The sequence below is a fragment of the Chiloscyllium plagiosum genome, chromosome 7 (assembly GCF_004010195.1).
Source record: "Chiloscyllium plagiosum isolate BGI_BamShark_2017 chromosome 7, ASM401019v2, whole genome shotgun sequence".
Lineage (NCBI taxonomy): Eukaryota > Metazoa > Chordata > Chondrichthyes > Orectolobiformes > Hemiscylliidae > Chiloscyllium > Chiloscyllium plagiosum.
This window is the reverse complement of record NC_057716.1, coordinates 106,983,891-107,006,394: the sequence shown is the minus strand read 5'-3', so window position 1 is coordinate 107,006,394 and position 22,504 is coordinate 106,983,891. Positions and strand designations below refer to the sequence as shown.

Genomic DNA, 22,504 nt, shown 5'->3' with positions numbered 1-22,504 from the left:
GTGCTGTGTGAGGGGCGGGGGAGACGTGGGGAGCTGTGTGAATGGAGTGTGAGGCATGAAGGGCCATGTTTACGAAGCATTAGGGCATTGGGTGTAGGGGTGCCATGTTGACAGGGAGAGGTGTGTGGCGTAAGTGTTATTGGAGGGTTGAGACGTGGGTGTGGGGAGGGTGCAAGTTAACAGAAGTTGAAGTGTGGAATGCCATGCTAACAGGAGAGATGTTTGGAGAGGGTGAGGGTGTGGGATTCGTGCTGTCAGGAGAAGTGTTGGTTGGGAGGCAGCATGCTGACAGGAGAGGGAAATGTGGGGGTTGTAGCAATGGAGGAGAAATTGCACTGAGAGATGGGAGGCCCTATCATCAATGGCCTTTGATTCTGATTATGTATTCATATTTTAAAAACTCTTAAAATTCCTTGTTGTGTAGCAAGCCTTTCTGTGTGTTGCATGCATTGGATTTTCTAACACCCTGATTATTCTGTATTTTTAGGAGGTGAATGCTCTTGAATGTGAGATCCAGCTATTAAAGAATCTGCACCATGAGAGAATTGTCCAGTATTATGGCTGTTTGAGAGACCCTCAAGAGAGAACGCTTTCTATCTTTATGGAGTATATGCCAGGGGTAAGCTTAAACAAAACACTGGATATTCATAATCATAGTGTGTCTTTCCTAATTCCGTTGTTTGGTACACAGCTTGAAAACTGTAGGACAGTCCGTTTAACAATTACTTGAACAAAGACTTCTTGAGAACACTTGGAAAAGCCAAATTTCTGAGAGGGAAGCATTGAAGGGTAGGCTGTATCTTTCAAAAATATTACCCTGATCAAAAACTATGGTTCTGAAGTGTCAGGAAATGTCCAGTAACATTTCAATTTTGCAAAAAGGCTGCATTTATTACCACCACACATCAGTGACACCATCAGCTTACCATTGACTCCACATCCACAAACATCTACCCCCTCCACCATTGACGCTCAGTAGCAGCAGTGTGTACTATCTACAAGATGCACTGCAGAAATTCACCAAATATCCTTACACAGCACTTTCCAAATCCATGACCACTTCCATCTAGAAGGACAGGGGCAGCAGGTATTTGGGAAGACCGCCTCCAGCAGGTTCCCCTCTAAGTCACTCACCATCCTGACTTTTATGTATCGCTGTTCCTTCAGTGCTACTGTGTCAAAATCCTGGAATTCTTTCCCTAAGGGCATTGTGGTTCAACCTACAGCACATGGACTGCAGCGGTTCACGAAGGCAGCTCACCCCCACTTTCTGAAGGGGCAGCTAGGAGGGGCTGCCCAAGCCAGCGAAGCCCATGTCCCATGAATGAACTTTTTAAAAAGTTTTTTGTCCTCCTTAAAGTTTACTTGGTTCTTTACAGGCCTTTTAATATCATTGCTAATTCATTTAACTATCATTGTGATTCATCATTCTTTTTAAAATAGTTTACGTTTTCAGGATCGGCACTTGTCTGAATTCGTGCAGAACGCTTAATGTTTTGTAAATTTTTTAAAGCTTTTTCAAAGCCACAGCCCTGGATGATTCAGCTCAGAAGCTGTTACCAGGTCCAGGCTGCAAATCTGGATTGAGTTCATCCAATATTGTCAATAAATGTACTTCCACACATGATTTGGAGATGCCGGTGTTGAACTGGGGTGTAAAAGGTTAAACATCACACAACACCAGGTTATAGTCCAACAGGTTTAATTGGAAGCACTAGCTTTCGGAGCGCCGCTCCTTCATCAGGTGGTTGTGGAGGACACAATTGTAAGACAGAATTTATAGCAAAAGTTTACAGTGTGATGTTACTGAAATTATACATTGAAAACTACCTTGATTGTTTGTTGAGTCTTTCATCTGTTCTAATACAGAGTTACGTTGTACTTTGCTCAAAAACTGCATGAATTCATGTTGTCTCACTTTTTAAATTTGAATCAGTCTAAACATTATGGCACAGACAGAGAACACAGGGGGCTAACACCTTCAACGTATTGTCTGGCTAACACCAATTGTTACAGTTAACCTGAGAATGTAACTTTTTATAAAGTTTTGTGACTTACATATGAAACAAGTGAAACTATAAGTTTTGTGACTTACATATGAAACAAGTGAAACTATCATGGTCATTCTAACAGATGAAAGACTCAACAAACAATCAAGCTTTTTTTCAATGTATAACTTCAGTTACATCATACTGTAAACTTTTGCTCTAAATTCTGTGTCTTACAATTGTGTCCTCCACAACCACCTGATGAAGGAGCGGTGCTCCAAAAGCTAGTGCTTCCAATTAAACCTGTTGGACTATAGCCGTATGTTGTGTGATGTTTAACTTTGTACTTCCACACAGGTCACTAAATTATCAGACACTGGAAATAAGGATGAAGAAGCAGTTTTGAACTGTTGTAAATTGCTGATAAATGCAAATGCAGACACCTCTAAAGTCTCGCAGATTTTCCTGGTAAAATAAATGTTTAGTGTCGGAAGCTTTGATCCTGGTGCCTTTGATTGGGGCGGAGAGGGCTGCAGTTTTCTTTCTGTAAAGAAAGATTACTGAATCGGACGGGTTTAGCAGTCATCGTTCACAGAAAGTAGCTTTCAATTCCAGCTGTATTAATTGACTTTAAACTCTATTACCTGCCATGATGACTTCTGAAACCATATCCCCAGAGCATTTGCCTGATAGCTAATCGTGTGATATTATCACTATGCCACTGTTTAAATAATCTGGTCGTAGCAGTGTCTGGAGGGAATTTACAAGTGATTGGATTACAATCTCCTTCTGTAGGGTTCAATAAAAGACCAGCTGAAGGCGTATGGTGCTCTTACAGAGAACGTGACTCGCAGGTACACTCGTCAGATCCTGGAAGGTGTTTCTTACCTGCACAGTAACATGATTGTACACAGAGATATAAAAGGTGAGTGCCAACAGAAAGTTATGCACTGAAATAATATGTGCAGTCAGCTGAGGCTACATACTGGACAGAAATGGGAAAGGAACTTGCAGCTCCCTGGGCTGTAAACTCTGATGCAGAAACAAACTCTAATCTTCCTGTACTAACAATGCTCAGATGTTTGGAGTAACTTTATTGGAATAGTGTCCTAAAGATAAAAGCAAAATATTGCAAAGACTGGAAATTAGATTAGATTTTTTTAGATTACATTACAGTGTGGAAACAGGCCCTTCAGCCCAACAAGTCCACACCGACCCGCCGAAGCGTAACCCACCCATACCCCTACATTTACCCCTTACCTAACACTATGGGCAATTTAGCACGGCCAATTCACCTGACCTGCACATCTTTTGGACTGTGGGAGGAAACCGGAGCACCCGGAGGAAACCCACGCAGACACGGGAAGAACGTGCAAACTCCACACAGTCAGTCACCTGTGTCGGGAGTTGAACCCGGGTCTCTGGCGCTATGAGGCAGCAGTGCTAACCACTGTGCCACCATGCCGAAATGTGTTAGAAAAAAATGAATATTGCTGGAAATGACTTTGAAGGTCAGGTAGGATCTATGGCAAGCCATGGCCAACCTGAAGCATTAACTTTGCTTCTCCCAATAAATACTGGCTGAATGTTTCTAGCATTTTATAACTTTGCTTCTGTCTGATTTCTCTTTCCTTTATTCAATCTTTAATCTCTTTCTCTCTCGTAACTTCATATTTTCACTAATAATAGTTCAAACATTTTTCTATCTATTATCCAACACTCTGGTTTCCCTGCTTATACGACCATAAGACTTGGGATTGGAAGTAAAGCCATTTGGCCCATCGAGTCCATTCCGCCATTCAATCATGGCTGATGGGTGTTTCAACGCCACTTACCCACACTCTCCCCATTGCCTTAATTCCTTGCGAGATTAAGAATTTATCAATCTCTACCTTGAAGACATTTAAGGTCCTGGCCTCCACTGCGCTCCATGGCAATTAATTCCACAGGCCCACCACTCTCCGTTTTAAATTGACCCCTCTAATTCTAAGGCTGTGTCCACAGGTCCCAGTATCCCCGCCTAATGGAAATAACTTCCCAGCGTCCACCATTTCTAAGCCATGTATTATCTTGTAAGTTTCTGTTAGATCTCCCCATAACCTTCTAAACTCTAATGAATACAATCCCAGGATCCTCAGCTGTTCATCGTATGTTAGGCCTACCATTCCAGGGATCATCCGTGTGAATCTCCGCTGAACACGCTCCAGCGCCTGTATGTCCTTCCTGAGGTAAGGGGCCCAAAATTGAACAATGTATTCTAACTAGAGTTTTATAAAATCTCAGAAGCACATCGCTGCTTTTATATTCCAACCCTCTTGTGATAAATGACAACATTACATTCGCTTTTTTAACCACTGACTCAATCTGCAAGTTAACCTTCAGAAAATCCTGGACTAGCACTCCCAGATCCCTCTGTACTTTGACTTTATGAATTTTCTCACCGTTTAGAAAATAGTCCATGCCTGTATTCTTTTTCCCAAAGTGCAAGACCTCTCATTTGCTCACGTTGAATTTCATCAGCCATTGCTTGGACCATTCTCCTAAACTGTCTAAGTCTTATGTTGGGGGCAAGCAGAAAACTTTTCTTCTGTTCCCAATAAGTATATGCAATTACTTGGGGGTTAACCCCTCCTGCCCAGTATGTCTGTGCTCCTTTGCTCTCTTGAAACATTAACAGCTTGTATTTATGCAGTGCCTTTTATTTTAACAAAGTATTCCAAGGTGTGTTACATAAACTCTATCAGCCAAAGTTAAACACTGAAACAGGAAGGCAAGTTTAGGACTGGTCACCAAAAGCTTGTCCAAAAGATAAATGCTAAGGAATCTCTTCGAAGAGGAGTGAGAGATGGAGAGGTTTAAGGAGAAAGTTTCAGTGCTTGGGGCCCAAGCAGCTGAAAGCATGGCTACCAATGGTGGGGTGAAGGATTTGGAGGTGCATAAAAGGAGTGCAGAAATCTCGGAGGGATGTAGGACTGACAGAGGTTGCAGAGATGGGGAGTGTCAAGGCCATAGGAGGGAGTATGAGAACCAAGCCGAGTGGTTTAAAATTGAGTATCTTAACTGGTTTAAAATTGAGTATCTTAACTGGTTTAAAATTGAGTATCTTAACTGGGAGACAGTGTAAATCAGCGAGCACAGAGATTAGGAAACTGGCCTCGGAGCGAGTTAGGATAGAGCTTTGAATGAGCTCAGAATGGAAAATTTAGAAACACACTTAATTATATCTTCAGTGTAGAACAGGTGTCTGGATGTAGGTTTGCTCGCTGAGCTGAAAGGTTCATTTCCAGACATTTCGTTACCTTACTAGGTAACATCTTCAGTGGACCTCATGCGAAGACATGTATCTGTCCTGATAACCAATGGCATTACCGAGTGCTATATAGACATTGTACGGTCTGGAATGTCATGTTCAATCTCGACCATTCTTAGCTGAATATAGCTGCTGATATTTTGAAGAATATTGAAGAAGGAGGCCATTTAGCCACTGTGTCTATTCCAGCTCTTCAAGGGTGATATTCAATTAGGCTCCCCCCTGTTCTCTTTCCTTTCTAACATTTATTCAATTGCCTTTGAAAGTTACTCTTCTAGATTGTAACAACTTGCTGCTCAAAATATTTTCTCAGAGGGGTAAGTTAGCTGGGATTCTTGTCATGAGCAAGAAAAGAATTGACCTTGGTTGTGATGCTCACTGGAGTGCAACAGCCAAGGAAACTCCCCTTTCAAGACTTATACATGAAGAATGGGCACATTGACAATATCCCAATAAGGGGAAAGATAAAGCTGCCCTAGTCCCAGAGGACCATGGGCTGCTCCCTCATTGGTGTGAGAGAGAGACAGACAACTAGTGGCGGTTTAACCTGAGGGTCACCTCACAGTATCCCAGTAATCTGCTGATGATCGTGGAACAAAGTCACATTGGAGATCTGGAGAGGTTTGGGTGGAAGCAACAGCAAATGTTTGCTCTGGATCCTGCCTGACTTGTCCTTTGGTGAAAGAAGTTTAATTTTGTTCTAGTTTCACCCAGGAATGCTGGTATGAGTGTTGTTCACCTGCCCTGCACCAAGGATGGTCCTGCTAAATGCAGGCAGTTCCAATTAGCAACTCTCTCTCTTTACTGTGATTTGTTGCATCTGGAATCTCACCATCACACTTTTAGTAACGATGGAGCAAACTTCACCTGTAAGTTGGGAGAATTTGAAATGTAAGTGCAGGGGGAGTACTTATTGCGTTACTCTGGTATATCAGAGAGCTTTGTGACTTTCCATCAATTTGCTATTAAATTGCAGGATAAGGACATCTTGCTGTGCTTGTTGTGGGCACTGTTAGATATTGGAAATTGGACTGAAATGGTGTCCTTTGTTTTAAAGGAGCCAACATTTTACGGGATTCTGCTGGTAATGTTAAATTGGGAGATTTCGGTGCAAGTAGAAGGTTGCAGACTATCTGTCTGTCGGGGACAGGCATGAAGTCGGTCACTGGCACGCCGTACTGGATGAGCCCAGAAGTGATCAGTGGTGAAGGTTACGGCAGAAAAGCAGATATCTGGTAAGTTGACAAGACCTGAATTAAAGTTTTATGAATGAAACCAGTCATACTAAACCTCAGAGTGGACATCTCTGTAGGAGTTCCTCAGGGTAGTGTCCTTGGCCCAACCATCTCCATCTGCTTTATCAATGACCTTCCCTCCATAAGGTCAAAAGTTGGGATGCTCACCGATGACTGCGCAATGTTCAGCACCATTTGTCACTCCTCAGATACTGAAGCAGTACACGTTCAAATATCCTGGTTTGGGCTCATCAATGGCAAGTAACATTCGTACCCATAATACAAGGCAATGACCATCTCCAACAAGAAAGAATCTAACCCTTGCTCATTGACATTCAATGGCATTGCCATCCCTGAACTTCAACCTGTCAGCATCCTGGGGGTTACCATTGCTCAGAAACTGAGTAAGACTCGCCATATAAATACTTTGGCTGCAAGAGCAGGGCAGAGGTTAGGAATACTGCACAAGTAACTCATTTCCTGACTCCCCAAAACCTTTCCACAAATCATGAGGCACAAGTCAGGAGTGTGATGGAATACTCCCTACTTGTCTTGGTGGGTGCAGCTTCAACAATACATGAGAAGCTCAACACCATCAAGGGGAAAGCAGCCTGCCTCATTGGCAGCATATCCACATTATTCACTCCTTCTACCACTGACTCTCAGTAGCAATAGTATATTGCTATCCTGTATCTTATACATGTGTGAAATTGCAGTTCCATCAATCTGCTCATGCCTTTTGTTAAGATAGCTCTTAATATTCAAATGCTTACTTTGTTTTAGAAATGAAAATTTATAAGTAGGATTAACAGGTTGTACTTGATTGTGTTTCTATTGATCTGTTTTTGATTATAGCCGCCATATTAGATAGATTCCCTACAGTGCAGAAACAGGCCCTTCAGCCCAACCAGTCCACACTGACCCTCCGAAGAGTAACCCACCGAGACTCATTTCCCCCTGACTAATGTACCTAACACTATGGTCAATTTAGCATGGCCCATTCACCTGACTTGCACATCTTTGGACTGTGGGAGGAAACCAGAGCACCTGGAGAAAACCCACGCAGACATGGGAGGGCATGTGCAAACTCCACACAGACAGTCGCCCGAGGCTGGAATTGAACAGTGGACCCTGGTGCTGTGAGGCAGCAGTGCTAACCGCTGAGCCACCGTGCTGCCCCAAATCGGCTTGTTTCTGATTGACTGCTACCTTCCTACTGTATAGCAAATCCATTAAAAATAAATGTTTGAGCCTCGAACATGCCCCCCCCCCCCCCCCCAAACCAGCACCATCATCGCCCCCATCACGACCATCTCTCCATCAATAACTTGGGAGATAAATACTCCGAGTTGAAAAGTGTGGCGCTGGAAAAGCACAGCAGGTCAGGCTGCATTGGAGGAGCAGGGTTCCTGATGAAGGGGTTATGCCCAAAATGTCGAGACTCCTGCTCCTGAGATGCTGCCTGACCTGCTGTGTTTTTCCCGCGCCACACTTTTCGACTCTGACTCTCCAGCATTTGCAGACCTCACTTTCTCCTAGAGCCTGGGTTTTTTTAACCTAAGACTTTTTTCTGAGAGTCATTGCTTTTCTTTACATTTGTTTGAGGAGGTTGGGCTTTCTGTTCCGAGACCAGCAGTATGAGTTTTGGCTTTGGTTTTGCCTCTTTACGTTTGCAGGAGTGTTGGCTGCACAGTTGTGGAGATGCTCACTGAAAAGCCCCCATGGGCTGAGTTTGAAGCCATGGCAGCCATCTTCAAGATCGCCACTCAGCCGACGAATCCTCAGCTGCCACCTCACGTGTCAGACCACAGTCGGGACTTTTTGAAAAAGATATTTGTGGAGGCGAAGCAGAGGCCATCAGCAGAGGAACTGTTGCGCCACACTTTTGTGCACTATCACTAGCAGCTAACCTCAACATCTGATGCATTTATTTTCTATCTGATTGCACTTTTTCAATGTATAATTTTGGTGATTCTAGGTGTTTCCTAGGTTGTAATTTATACTTAAATTTGTATTTATAATGAGATTTTTTTGCATTCTCACAAAGGGAATGATCAGAAGGTTTTTTACAGTGTATTCACACAGTACTCTGATGTTCTTCAAGGTAAAGCACTTTATTACATAACCCATTCCTGTTTATTATTCTTCCGATGCAGTGTGACAGGTTCTACTCCCCATTAGAAGTATGAATTTATTTGCCATTTGTAAGTAGCAGAGACTGAGCCTCTCTAAGTGTGTTGAACCTGCAGTATGTTAGAAAATAGACTGTTATGCAAATCATTTCAGCAATGGTAGCCTGTTGCAGAATGTCTACCAGGATGTTTTCATATAACGTGAAGCCAATCAACCCGACAGGTCTGCTGTTAGTATTCTATCACAGCATAGAATTCTGAATCCATTGGGCAAAGTTGTAGTTGGGTGTGTAACCCAGAGTAACCATCAATTCTTCCTCCTTCAACTTCCACATAAGCCAGTATAGTCAGTGGTGCAGATTAGACAGAGGGAACATCACTGTTTTCAGGGTCTGGCCTCAATCGGAATACAAAGCACCCGGTGTTTCTCCCTCATTTCTCACACTTGGAACCTGCCCTGGAAATGTTTGTCAGTTTTTTATTCCTGCTGTTATTTAGCAGTGTCTGTGGCCATCCCTATACCTGCCAAATGTGTTATTGGCCTTCACTGTAAGGCCTCTGTCTATGTTTGCCATTGGATCCTTTTGAATGGGTACCTGGACAAAAGTAGATATTTGTCTGAGTAGACACCACAGCGTGGTTGTCTGTGTTCAAGTAGAATGTGTCAATCTCTGCAGCACTGTCTTAGGCCAAAACAGGTACTACTATATGGACCATGATTTCACATTAAACTGATGCTGATGCCCTCAGCTTGGACCTGCACTCCAGAAATTATGTTCCCAGCCATGGCTTGTAGGGTGGCTCGGAACTTTGGAGTACTTCATGTTTAAGGCGTTATCCGAGTTTAATTAATCTCAGGAATATACGGTGCTGAAACATTAGCCACCAAATTACACTTCCACATTTATATAGATGTCATTCGATTAATGTTTACAGATCTTTCATATTGCTTTGTAGATGGAATGATTTTTCAAATCTAGGCTTTTTTTAATTTTTGATAATAAATTAGTCCATTCCTCGGGAGCAAGTTCCTGATCCATCTGGCTGTTATAATCCCTCCCTCTGCCGGACTGCCTCTGTTATCTGCTGGTTGCTACAGTCCCATTGCTGGCCCATGACTGCCTTGGGACAGCTCAGGATCACTGAGCCAATCCCACCCGTGTCCTGAGAACAATATCTAAAAGGTCCCATCACTGAGCGGAGCTGACTCTCTGAGACACAGCCTTACTTCACTTAGATCAATATTGTGTCCTGGGCTGATATTTAAAAGGGAATTTAATTGACACTTTGCCCTGTGCAGCTGCTTTGTGCAATTTATGCGGTTTTTACCAAACAGTATTGTTCTAGTTTAACAGCATTCACTCTCCATGAGTTTGGTAATTCAGTGCTTTACGGTTGGTTTTACATTTTAGCCTTGGGTTACCCAGCTCTAATTCTCTGGCTTAATGCATCATTATGTGGAGGTTGAACAAATCAGGAAGAATATTTGATGAACTACTCGTGATGTGGTAATCCCATGATTGGAATCTAGTCCATCATTTGCATTAAAGATTCCCTTCCTGTTTCGTTAAACTCAAACTGTGCCTCATTATTCCATGACCTCTCAGACCCCTGTCTGTTACTTCCTCCACTCCTGTCAGAGCTCTGCACTCTAATCCTGGCCTGATTTTTATATTGATCCACTCACCTTCAGATGCCTGGAGCCCAAGCTCTGGAATTTCCTCCCTAAATCTCTCCAACTTTCCCCTTATTTCTCACTCCTTGAAGCATTCCATTTAGACCCTATTCCAATATCTCCATGAACAGCTCAGCGTCAGATTTTACTTGATCACTCCTGGGAAGCATAAAAGTGCTATACAAATGCAGATTCCTTATGACTGTATCTTTCAATTTAGCAACCTGGCTTAAATGCCATGGCCTTTCAAAAGAACTGGGTTATGTCCCAGAATAAGCTGCTGTGTCAAACAGCATCAAGGGAATGCTGTTGCGACAACACACAACTGATGCAATGCCTCTGACAATTCATATTCACTCATCTCTTCCCTGGTGCTTCCTTTCCGGTTCACTTGAATGAGGATCTGAGTGTTTGGATGTGAAGGTGGGACTACATTCCAAGAATGGGGAAGATTTGCCATGTATATGAGTCTGATCTTAATGTACAGGCAGAAAATTTATCTCTGATCTTATTAGTGCAGAGCAACGCGGAGCATCATAGCATAAAGGTACTACAGAGGCACGTAGTAGAGATGTTAGTTGTTCTCATTTGTCTAACCGAATGTCTTGCCAACGCTGAGGATAATTGATCATTGTAGGTGGCCAAATAGTGAATGTTGGAAATACTCAGCAATCAGACAGTAGCTCAAAGAGGAAAACAGGTTAAGATTTCAGTTGGATTTTCTTTTGCTCAATGCCTATTTAATCCAGTCAGTTTGCCAAAATATGGTCAGCATCTATTCTGAACCAAATGAGATGAGAGATCCTATGACTACATACAGTTCCTAAACCCAACCAGGGCAGGAATGTCTGAGGAGAGAGTCAAATTTACTTGGGTACTAACAACCATGGTGGTTTTTAACCATGTTTCCTGAACAAAGTGTGCCGTATGTAATCTGCTTTAAAAAAGAAAGTGATTCCTGGTAGCTACTGCCTGGTGTTCATCCTTGCATGGTACTTGGTGCAAAATCTCCCTCATTCTCTGCCAACTTGAAATAAGGCTTTAATTGAACAGCATCATTTAAGAAGTTTATGATGTGTCTACCACAGGGGTCATAGTGCTTCATTGATACACTTGCCTTTCCTACTAACATTCTTGGCCTTCAAACTGGAGAGGTGTCTGCTGTGATCCCAATACTTCTGACAGTAGATTGTTTAGATCAGCCTATCCTAAATCCACCCTGTGATTAATCCAGTCTCTGTCACTGACTGAAGTATTTGTCCAGCTGGGGTCAGGTTAAACTGAAGCTGCCTAACAGGACTATTGATGGGATCAGCTACAGCGCTGGTTTGAAATCTGCTTGACTTCACTCCAGAACTCAGTGGAGAGTAATTGGGTGACACATAAAGCCAACATTCTACCTGATCTTCCTCCAGGTTTGGTAATAACAACCTCATTAGGTCTTTGTGTGTAACCTCCTGTGATGTTTTAATTTCTCCAGCATCTTTGAAGATTATTTTGGTCCCCATCTCAAATCAGAGCTTCCGTTTGGCTGACTGATGCTTGACAATGTTAACGCTTCAAGAGAGTAAGTCATAGGCTCTTGGTTATGTTGGCACCATGAGGTTAATCAAGATCTGATTAATATCAAACTGTTTATAAAGGTTTCACTGGTTAATAAGGGCCCCTGATTAGTAACTAGGATGTTGCCTGTAGCAACTATGGTTTACCTTGGTTATTTAGGAACCCAGATTTACCAATTGTAGCCAGACTCTGTCTATAGGCTGAGCAGTGAACAAAGTATTCACGATTACAAACCTGGTGAAATCCTCTGATTATAAACATTCTCTGCAGGATGTTTACCCATTGAAATGGTATCCAAACCATAATTTGAGCAGTGAGTATTACCTTCATTCATTCCATTTGCAATTGTACACTGACCTTATGATAAAACCTTGAAGTTATTAAACTTTAGGCTCGAACAAAAATAATGACAAAAATTAGAGTCTGAGAAGGGATCATTCAGCCCATCGAGCCTACCCAACATTCAGTGCAGTCATAGCTGATCAAACACTTCAATGCCATTTACTCACCTCATCCTCAAAACCATATTCTCCAATGATAATCAGAAATGTATTCATCACTGCTCTGAACATGAGCTTCCACAGCCCTCTGTGGTCAACAATTCCAAAGGTTCACAACCTTCTGAATTAAGCATTTTCTCCTCATCTCAGACTAAGTGGCATTCCTCTTATTCTTAAATTGAGCCAATAGCTCTAGACTCTCCAACCAGGGAAACACCTTACTTGCATCTATGCTTTTGGTCCAAAACTCGAGACAATATAGGCACAGTTTGCCCAATCTCTCTTCCTAGAATGGTCCCGCTAGTCTGTGAACAAATCTGGTGAACTTTTGCTCTACTCCTTTTGTGGCAACTACTTGCTTTCCTCAGATAAGGAGAGTAATCCTTGTATGGTCTAACCAAGTTCCAATACAACTGAAAGAAGACTTCACTACTCCTGTAGTCAAGCTTAGAACGGTGCTGGAAAAGCACAGCAGGTCAGGCAGCATCCGAGGAGCAGGAGAATCAATGTTTCGGGCAGGAAACTGCTCCTGCCTGAAACATCGAATTTCCTGCTTCTCGGATGCTGCCTGACCTGCTGTGCTTTTCCAGCACAACTCTAATCTTGAGTCTAATCTCCAGCATCTGCAGTCCTCACTTTCACTACTCCTGTACTCAAATCCTCTTGTGATAAAGGTAACATTCCATTAGCATCTTAACCTCCCACTGATTTATTGACAAGGGCACATCAACAATTTATGAAGGTGGACCTCAAACACCTCCCCAAGGATAATTAGGAACTTGTTAGACATGGTTATACCCCCCTGAAAAATGTAAACATATCCTTTTGCCTTCCAGTTGAAAAAAAAATTGATCATTAAGTTTGTTGAAACATAGAATTTTATTATGTAAAAAGAGGCTCTTTGACCTGACTGCACCAGTCATCAAAAACCTGTCTATTCTAGTCTCATTTTCTACAGCCGCCCCGTAGCCTTGCATGCTATGGCATTTAAATGTTCACCTAAATGCAACTTAGATGATTTGATGGTTCTTGCCTGTATCTCCCTTTCAAGCGTTGAGTCTCGGATGCCCACTACCTTCTGGGTGAAAAACATTCTTCAGTGTTCTTAAGAAAAGTCACTGGACCTGAAACGTTAACTTTGATTTCCCTCCACAGATGCTGCCAGACCTGCTGAGCTTTTCCAGCAATTTCTGTTCCTGTTTCAGATTTCCAGCATCTGCAGTTCTTTTGGTCTTTTGTAAAACATTCTTCCTTCATTCACCTCTAAACCTCCCTGCCTTTTAACTTCAATCTATGTCCCCTGGTTGTTGAGCCTTTCACAAAGGGAAATCTATTTGAAACACCACCAATTTTCCTGTAGTGCTTGGACCTTAGTGCTCAAACACTGTCACCGTCACACACTCCCAGAACAGGGACAGCACAGGGTTAGACACAGAGTAAAGCTCCCTCTACACTTTCCCCATCAAACACTCCCAGGACAGAGACAACACGGGGTTGAGTAAAGCTACCTCTACATTCTTAAACTAAAAATAAACAGAAAGCAAAGCTCCCTTGATACTAGTCCCATCAGACACTTCCAGGACAGGGACAGGACAGGGTGAGATGCAGAGTAAAGCTCACTCTACTCTTTTAAACAATAACACCTACACTGTTCCATCAAACAGTACAGAGTTACATAAACAGAAAAGCTCCCTCCACACTGCCCCATCAAACACTCCCTGGACAGGGACACCATGGGGTTAGATTTAGAATAAAACTCTCTGCACTATGCTGTACCTGTTATCCAACTGCAGGCAAATACTCTTCCTATTGCACCATTCCGATACTTTTCCATTCCTACAGCATTTTTACTGAATAATAGGGAGGGTTTATACTCTGAGCCTTGCCTTTCAGTAACACAGTTAAAATGGTCGATTTTCATGTCAAATGCTCTCTAATCAACCTGTTCAGACAAGTTGTGACACCTGGGGCAGATGGGCCTTGGATCTAGACTTCTGGCTCAGGAGTAGGGACGCTATCATTATGCCACAATAGCTGACTGTTATGTCATTCAACCATGTTGGATTTCACAGGTTCAAGAGATGTACAACTGTTATACAGGTACTGTGTCATATGCATTCAATCTCTGAAGAGTTAATTTGTGACGATCAAGAGAGTTTAAAATGATTCAAGTCTGTTTACCCATATGTTGGTGGTAACCAACATTTAAAGGTACTAAATGTAGTTAAGGGTACAACCACGCTGTGGCACACAGCTCCTTGAGGGAAGGTGTAATTTGATTTTCATATTGGATATTTGAAGATGTATACTCCCCTCACATTAAAGGGAGCAAATGGTGTTATGGTAATGTCACTAGACTAGTAAGTGAGAACCTAGGCGAATATTCTAGGTACATGGGTATGAATCCCTTCATGATAGATGGTAAACTTTGAATTCAGTAAAGTTGTGGGTTTTTAAAAAAAGTCTAATGTTGACCATGTAAGAACTCTGTCAGTTATAAAAACCCGCCTTGTTCACTAATTTCCTTTGGAGAAGGAAATCTGCTGTCGTTACCTGGTTTGCCCTGCTTGACTGTTGACCCACAGCAATGGGGTTGACTTTTAATTACCCTCTGGTCAGATTAGGAACTGGCACTAAATGCTGGCTTAGCTAGTGATACCAATATCCCACAAGCAGATTTTTATAAATCACATTAGGGAAATTATACATCCCTGTAGCTGTAAATGAGACAGGTTAACATTTTAAGGAAGGAGCATAGGTATGTTTTCCTGATACTTTTATATGTCTCATAGTGAGACTAGAGTCTGATATTTCGTCCCAGTTTTATTTGGAAAAGACCATAATGGCTCAGTAGTTTTCCAGTAGCGGATGCAGCATATCCAACAGTATTGCTGCCTCCATCTAGTGTACATCAGGGTTTTGATTGAAGGAACCTGGCCTCAGGCACCTGCCACTAATGCCCTGAGATATGAGACTGTATGTAGGAGCCAATCTTTTCTGTTTTATCCAGCGATTGAGTGATTTTTCCTCAGGCTGGGTGTTATGTAAATGTTTGTGTCGATTCTCACATGCTGTGAGGCGATAGGCAAACGTGCTGTTCATTTCTTTTCAATACAAGTGAGCCAATGACTTGGAGATGCCAGTGTTGGACTGGGTGTAAAATCACACAACACCAGGATATAGTCCAACAAGTTTATTTGGAAGCTCTAGCTTTCAGAGCACTGCTCCTTCAGGTGGTGACACCATTGATTTCAAGACCGCTGACCATGGGATCAATTTCAATTCCCTACAAGTGAAGGTCGCCAACTGGTTTGAGGGGTGGAATGTCAGACCAATCACCCATTACATACCATGCCTTCTCCCTTGAAGATGGTGAGGAGGTAATTGGGCAGCTAGCTAATGGGCTCCACATTCACACTCATCCACGTCATTCCTACACCCCTTATTCAGTGTGACATGTCTCCTGTTCTCTTGCTATTTGGTTTGTCACAGTTCAACTCATTGACACTTCACTAACCTCTGTGTATCTCCCAAGTGTTGCTGCTGTGACTGTGTAATTGGTACTGGCGAGGTGATTACATTATTATGTGATTTATTGTCTCAATGACAAAGCTCAGTGAAACAGGGTTTTGTATATTTCTGTTGTACAGTTCTGCTGTTCAGAAAACCTTCAGCGTCATCAGTTCCTTGTAAAGGTTCATTTCAGAATAAAATTGCTGGAAAAGCTCAGTAGGTCTGGCTGCATGTGTTGAGAGACATCAGAGTTAACATTTGATCCTTCCTCAGAACATTTTTAAATAGATTGAAGCTGTATTTTATAGGATGGCAAGTTCAAATCATTTTGATTTGTTTCTACCTCTGTAGTAAAAGGTACTGACATTCACAATGCCTCACATTGTGTCCAACCCATAGGCCTTAAAGATTGTACGATCTAGGTATGCAGCGGGGAATGAAAGTGCTCATTGGCTCAGATGTGATTGAGGTGGATTGTGGGCAGAGGATTTCCTCTGCTCAGCATTTCAGTCACCAGGTCCGTTTTCTCTCTCCTTTATCAGACACCCCTTTTGAATGTTTCCTTCACTTGCTTTTTCCCCCACCCCACGTAATGTTTAATTTAAACATTTAAATTTCAAAATGCATTGGAAAATGGCACTTTGCTTTGTGGCTGATAGCAAGAGGTTAGTAATTAGCCCCAGTTGGAGGCATAATGTGAATCTGGCACAAGGAGAGAGGGAGAGAACATATCCAATCTGAAGGCCATTAATCAATGCAACAGAACAATTTATAAATATATAGATAAATGTGAGAGAATGTGTTTTGAAATTCCTGAGTGATCTCCACATGCAAAGATTAATGGCTGTTTAGCTTAAACGCCTCCGTTAAATTAGCGGAGAGAGGAATTTGCGATCCTTGTTTAGAATAAGGTCATCGCTTACAGTAATCTCATTTTTTTAATTTTGAGGGTTGATACAGGTTTTGCCTAATGAACTTGGAAAAAGAAGTCAGGCTCTTCCAAATCCTTTTCCATTGACAATATGCTAGGATAAATGAGATGGTCCAGATACAGGGTGGTATTGAATGCACTGTATGATCAGCTGTCAAACGCCACTCTGTTTAAACTCCATGTTCATTGTATAGCCAGACTTTTCTGCTGGCTGAACGTTATGACTGTATTACATTTCTTAATTGTACAGGTGTATAAACTGTTTTATTTGTAATGATTCCCGATGTATTTACTTTCACTGCTTTTATTGGTTCTTTGTACCTATTGTAAAAGAAAGCCATGTTTATATTTGGTTTGTTACCAATAATCTTGTTTCTATGAAATCTGTATATTGGTGGTACGCATTTTCGTTGCAATCTGATTCTGCATGAGTTCAATGGGACTAGTACACAGGAGATTGCCTTTCATGTTAGTCCATGCTGTTGGTCAAAGTGTGCAGGCTACTGCTCCAAACTGGAACCCTGACGGGGTCAAGGAGAGTCCACGGTATTTAGCACTTTGCAGAGCATTAATAAAACTATTTATTTCACAGTTCTATGCATTTGATCTCTGTTAATTCATTTAAACCTAAGCTTCTAACAGAAAACGTCAGATGATGGCACCACGTTCCAGTTCTAGTTGACTGCAAAAGGGGTTACTTGATAGTGTTAGATCTCTACCTGAATCTCATCTACCCATCTTTGTTCCTTAACCCTCAATACCCACGTGTGACTGAAAATAAGGTTGTGAAATTGACACAAAGTCAAGTAGAGATGTGAAAAGAATTTGAGCAGATTACAAAGAGATTTTGAGATGTTAAATGAATGAGCAAAGATGTAACAAATAAAGTATAATGTGGGACACTGAAATTGGCTGTTTCGGCAGGCAAAACAAAAAGCCTACTACCTAAATAATGAGAGATTGCAGGGGAATTGTGAAATCTAAGTGTATGAATCACAAAAAGTGAGAAGTCTGCAGGCAAGTATACAAGTACACTAGTAATTAGTTAATAAATTGTTAGTTTATTTAGAGGGGAATTGAAATAAGGAGGTTATGTTGCACTTGTTCGGGGTGTTGGTGAGACCACATCGATGGTATCATTTATGGTGCTGGTTTACTTATTGAGGAAAGGATCTAAGGGTGGCATGGTGGCTCAATGGTTAGCACTGCTTCACAGCACCAGGGACTTGGGTTCAAATCCAGCCTTGGGTGACTGTGTGGAGTTTGCACATTCTCCCCGTGTCTGCGTGGGTTTCCTCTGGGTGCTCCGGTTTCCTCCCACATTCCAAAGATGTGCAGGTCAGGTGGATTGGCTGTGCTCATTTGTCCATAGTGTTCAGGAATGTGTAGGTTAGGTGCATTAGTCAGAGGTAAACGTAGGAGAATGGGTCTGGGTGGGTTACGCTTCGGAGGGTCGGTGTGGACTTATTGGGCCAAAGGGCCTGTTTCCACACTGGGGATTCTATGCATTGGAAAGGGGTTAAAAAAGGTTTACCAGATAATATTTGAAATGGATCATTTGTCTTGAGGAAAGGTTGGGCAGACTAGCCTTGTATCTACTGAAGTTTAGAAGAATAAGAAGTGATTGAAACATATAAGATCCTGATGTATTTTGACACAGGATTGATGTGGAAAGGATTTTGTGGGAAAAAATCAGAACTGGGGGTCACAAAAAATGAGGGGTTGTTCAAACTGAGAAGAAACAAACTTATTTTTCTGAAAGGCCTAAGACATTTGAACTCTCTGCCTTAAAAAGCGATGGGAGCAGAATCTTTGTAAGACAGAGGTGGACATACTCTTGATAAAAAGGATAGGTGGGAATGTAGAATAACCAGATCAGCCGTGATGCTGTTAAATAGGGAGCAGGTTCAGCTACTGGCTAACTCCTGCTCCTAATTAATATATTTTTATACAGATCACTCCTTAATGAAATTTGATTATTGGAATTTCAAGTAAACTTTAAGAATTGTGTCTGTGGCACCACTTTTCCTGTCTGAAATGTTGATTCATTGCCTGCCTGTTGAGCTTCTGGAATCCCTGTCAAGTCTCCTGCAGCAGCATTACCAAGCTAAAATCTAAAGACTGCACTCAACACTGGCTGCTACATACAACCAATTGTGTTTCCTGTTTGCTTGGGCTGTTCAGCACAATATTGGAGCTTTGGGCTACATCTTCTGTTTAATGCTCAAAGCTTATTTTGTCAAGTGGAGTTTGTTTCCTCAACTGTTTGCTTAAGCATATTTACATCTGGAACGTAAAATGTGCCATGAGCTCTTGTCATCGGGCAACATTTTAAAATATATATAAATTTGCTTTAAAGGGTATTTCCTAATCCATTTGGGTGCAGTTTGATTAATACAGCCGAAGGAGGGCTTGTCACAAAAGTTCAATCTTTTGTTCATCAGTGTAAATTCAAAAACTTAGATTTTAAATGACCGTTTAGTCACATTGATCAACTTGCTAGGAAATTAAAATTGTATTTAAAAGCCTTTAAAATCTGACTGCTCATGTCCTTGTTCTCAAATCCAGAAGAGTTTTCTGCTGCCCCAGGCTGGCAGTGTCTGGTCTCATCACCTCCTGTGACTGCCCTTCTCTCGAGCATCCCAGCCACCAACAGCTCCAGATCCCTGCATGTGAAATAGTTCCTTCAGATCATGTGTCGATAATAACAACTAAGCACAGTTAGTGGGGAGTCAGTGTCTGGCAGTAATACCACTAAGCCACGGAAGATGGTGAAGTTTGAATTTGATTTAAAAAATCTCAAATTAAGAGACTAATGATAACACAAAACCCTTGTTGATTATTGCAAAGACCAACCTGGTGCACTTGCTGGAAGAAAACTGCTTCCCTTACGTGGTCTGGTCTACGTGTGACTCCAGACCCACAGCAATGTGCTTGACTCTTAAATGCCCCCGCCCTCCTTTGAACTGTCCAAAAGATTTCAAACATTCTTTAAAAAGTGCTAACCTTAAACTCTGCTAAGCTAATGTCTTGATGTTTCTTTTTCTAGTTGTAATAAATCTCCACAATATCAATCTTCCATTAACACTTTAGAATTAAAAATAATGGGTCCAGAAAGATTAACCGAGTTAATTGTAAATTACTTGACAAAAGTAGACCAGCACCCATATGTCACTAGTTCAAAATCCAAGTCTTACAAACAAAATACATTAATATATAAATGAAACTCCTTTCATCACACTTGCAACATGAGGTGGTCTGCAGCTAGACTTCATATATGGTGTGAAAGCAAGATGGTTCTGGCAATGGCAAACACTTTTGCCCCTCCTGCTGTTCCATTCTCCAACAAAGGCATCAAAGAGCCCAGCTGCATAATTCATGAGGCAAGGAATAGAAGACTTTAAGTGAAAAGTCACTCCAAACCCTGAAAGACCAGAAATGACCATGAATCTCACTCAACTAAATACTCTAAAGGGACAAATTGTACCCAAACAAACTCACCCAACTGAGCAGAAATTATCCTCTTGCATTCATTTCTTTAACCTGACCTTTGCATTGCTTCCAATGAAGCAAGTTCCACACACACGTGTGTTTTCTCAACATTTGATGCATTTCCCTGGAACAGGATTTTTCTGGGTCAATGGGAACACCATAGCTACCTCTACTACAGCTACAAGCAATTCTTTAAAGAAGGTGGCAAGGGAGAGCTCCCCTCACTGTGTCCCCTTTGTTTAGTTTTATTAACAGCGAGATGGACGCAGGACAATGATCATAATAACATTACTTTGCAGAAGGAAACCATTCAGTCCACGATATCTGCTCTGGCTGAGTGTCTTGATTTCATGCCAATTACACCTGATCCCTGTAACCCTGTACATTGATTCCATTTAAATAATTATCCAATGCCCTCTTGAATGACCCAATGGATCCTGCTTCCACTACACTTCAAGGCATTCCAGTCCCAAACTGCACATTCTCACTTACGTTTTTTGTAAACCACTTTAAAATCTTACTCCTCCTTATTCATGAACCTAATACAATTGAGCAACGTCAGAAGTCAGATGCCACCATGTTATAGTCCAACAGGCTTATTTGAAATTGGAGATTTCAAATAAACCAGTTTGTCTGTAACCTAGTGTCATCTGACTTCTGTCACTGATACCTCCACATCATAGTAGAATTGGGAACTGACATGTTTTGGTGTGCAAACCTCTGAAAGTTGTGTGTGACAGTGACTTCTGAAACTCGGAGCCTATATGTGACATGGTGGCACAGTTAACATTGCTGACTCACAGCACCAGGGACCCACGTTTGATTCCACCCTCAGGTAACTGTTTGTGTGGAGTTTGCACGTTCTCTCTGTTTCTGCATGGATTTCCTCTAGGCGGTCTGGTTTCCTCCCACAGTCCAAAGATGTGCAGGTTAGGTCGATTGGCCATGGAAAATGTAGAGTTAAAGGCAATAGTAGGATGCTGTTGAGAGGGTTGGTATGGACTTGATAGGCTGAATGGCCTGCTCCCCCACTGGGGTTTTATGATGTGCTACCACACGTCATAACATTGGTCGGACGTTTGTCCCAGACTTTCTAAGTAGTCAAATAATAGAATCCATACAGTGTGGAAGCAGGCCATTCAGCCCATCAAGTCCACACAGATCCTCTGAAGAGAACCCTAACCTGTTCCTGTAACACTGCATTTCCCACAGCTTGTACATCTTTGGACTTTGGCAGTAAATCTCTTGTTGGCTTTCTGTTCTCCAAGGCAAACAGTCTTAACTTCTCCAATCGTTCTTCATCTGAGAAGTTTTTCATCCCTGGCCACATTCCTTGAAATCTCTTCTGCACTCTGTCCAATGCACTTACATTACTGCTGAAGTTTGGCACACTACACTAGCTGAGGTTAATTAATGTCTGAGACAAGTTCAGTAGAACCATGAATAAAAGCACAATACTGAAGATGCTGGAAATCTGAAACAAACAGAATGCTGGAGAAAGTCAGATGTATTAAAAAAAAATTCCCACTAATTGTTTTCACAGATGCTGCCAGACCTGCTGAGTTTCTCCAGCATTTTTTGTGTTGGTTTCAATATAATCTCCCTGCTGAAATGAAGGATTTACAAAGGGTCAATTAGATGTTAAAACATCCAAAAAAAGATGGAACACTTTTTTTTGTAATATCAGCTAATCAGCAACATTAGTGCCTCATTTCACTTTACAATCCTGGTTTAAAAGGACTATTAATTCTGCACTATCTTTTCATGACTGCACCCCTTCCGAATGCACTTTACATCCAAAGGGTAGCCCCTATTATAATAGAGGAGACCTGATGGTTTTAGTCCTCACTTTTTCCCAGTTGACTTTAACTTTACTGCGAATCCTCCTGCAAGGATGCCTATCTTGAAGAAGTTCCCCTCCTCTCTCCACAAGAATCTCAGTGAGACTCTCTCTCACTGCAACCCCGAGGTCAACTCCTCTGCCTGAAGCTCTTCAACCATGCATTGAAACCCCCACCCTCCTCTCTGACCTATCACCTCCATTCCCACCCCCATTCACCTACTGTACTCTTTGCTACCATCTCCCCAGCCACCCCCTCCTCCCCTCCCCCATTTATCTCTCCACCCTGCAGGCTCACTGCCTCTATTCCTCATTAAGGGCTTTT

The 22,504-nt window shown here is 42.0% G+C and overlaps 1 protein-coding gene across 1 annotated transcript in view; it reads left to right on the top strand.

Moving 5' to 3' along the window:
- map3k2 (mitogen-activated protein kinase kinase kinase 2) overlaps window positions 1–12,859 on the top strand; it is a 77,581-nt gene extending 64,722 nt beyond the window's left edge. The window contains exons 13-16 of the mRNA XM_043694367.1: window positions 488–619; window positions 2,784–2,913; window positions 6,356–6,533; window positions 8,210–12,859. Coding sequence (XP_043550302.1) covers window positions 488–619; window positions 2,784–2,913; window positions 6,356–6,533; window positions 8,210–8,435 — 666 coding nt within the window. The 3' untranslated portion in view covers window positions 8,436–12,859. The remainder of the gene's footprint in view (window positions 1–487; window positions 620–2,783; window positions 2,914–6,355; window positions 6,534–8,209) is intronic.
- Window positions 12,860–22,504: the final 9,645 nt, after the last annotated feature.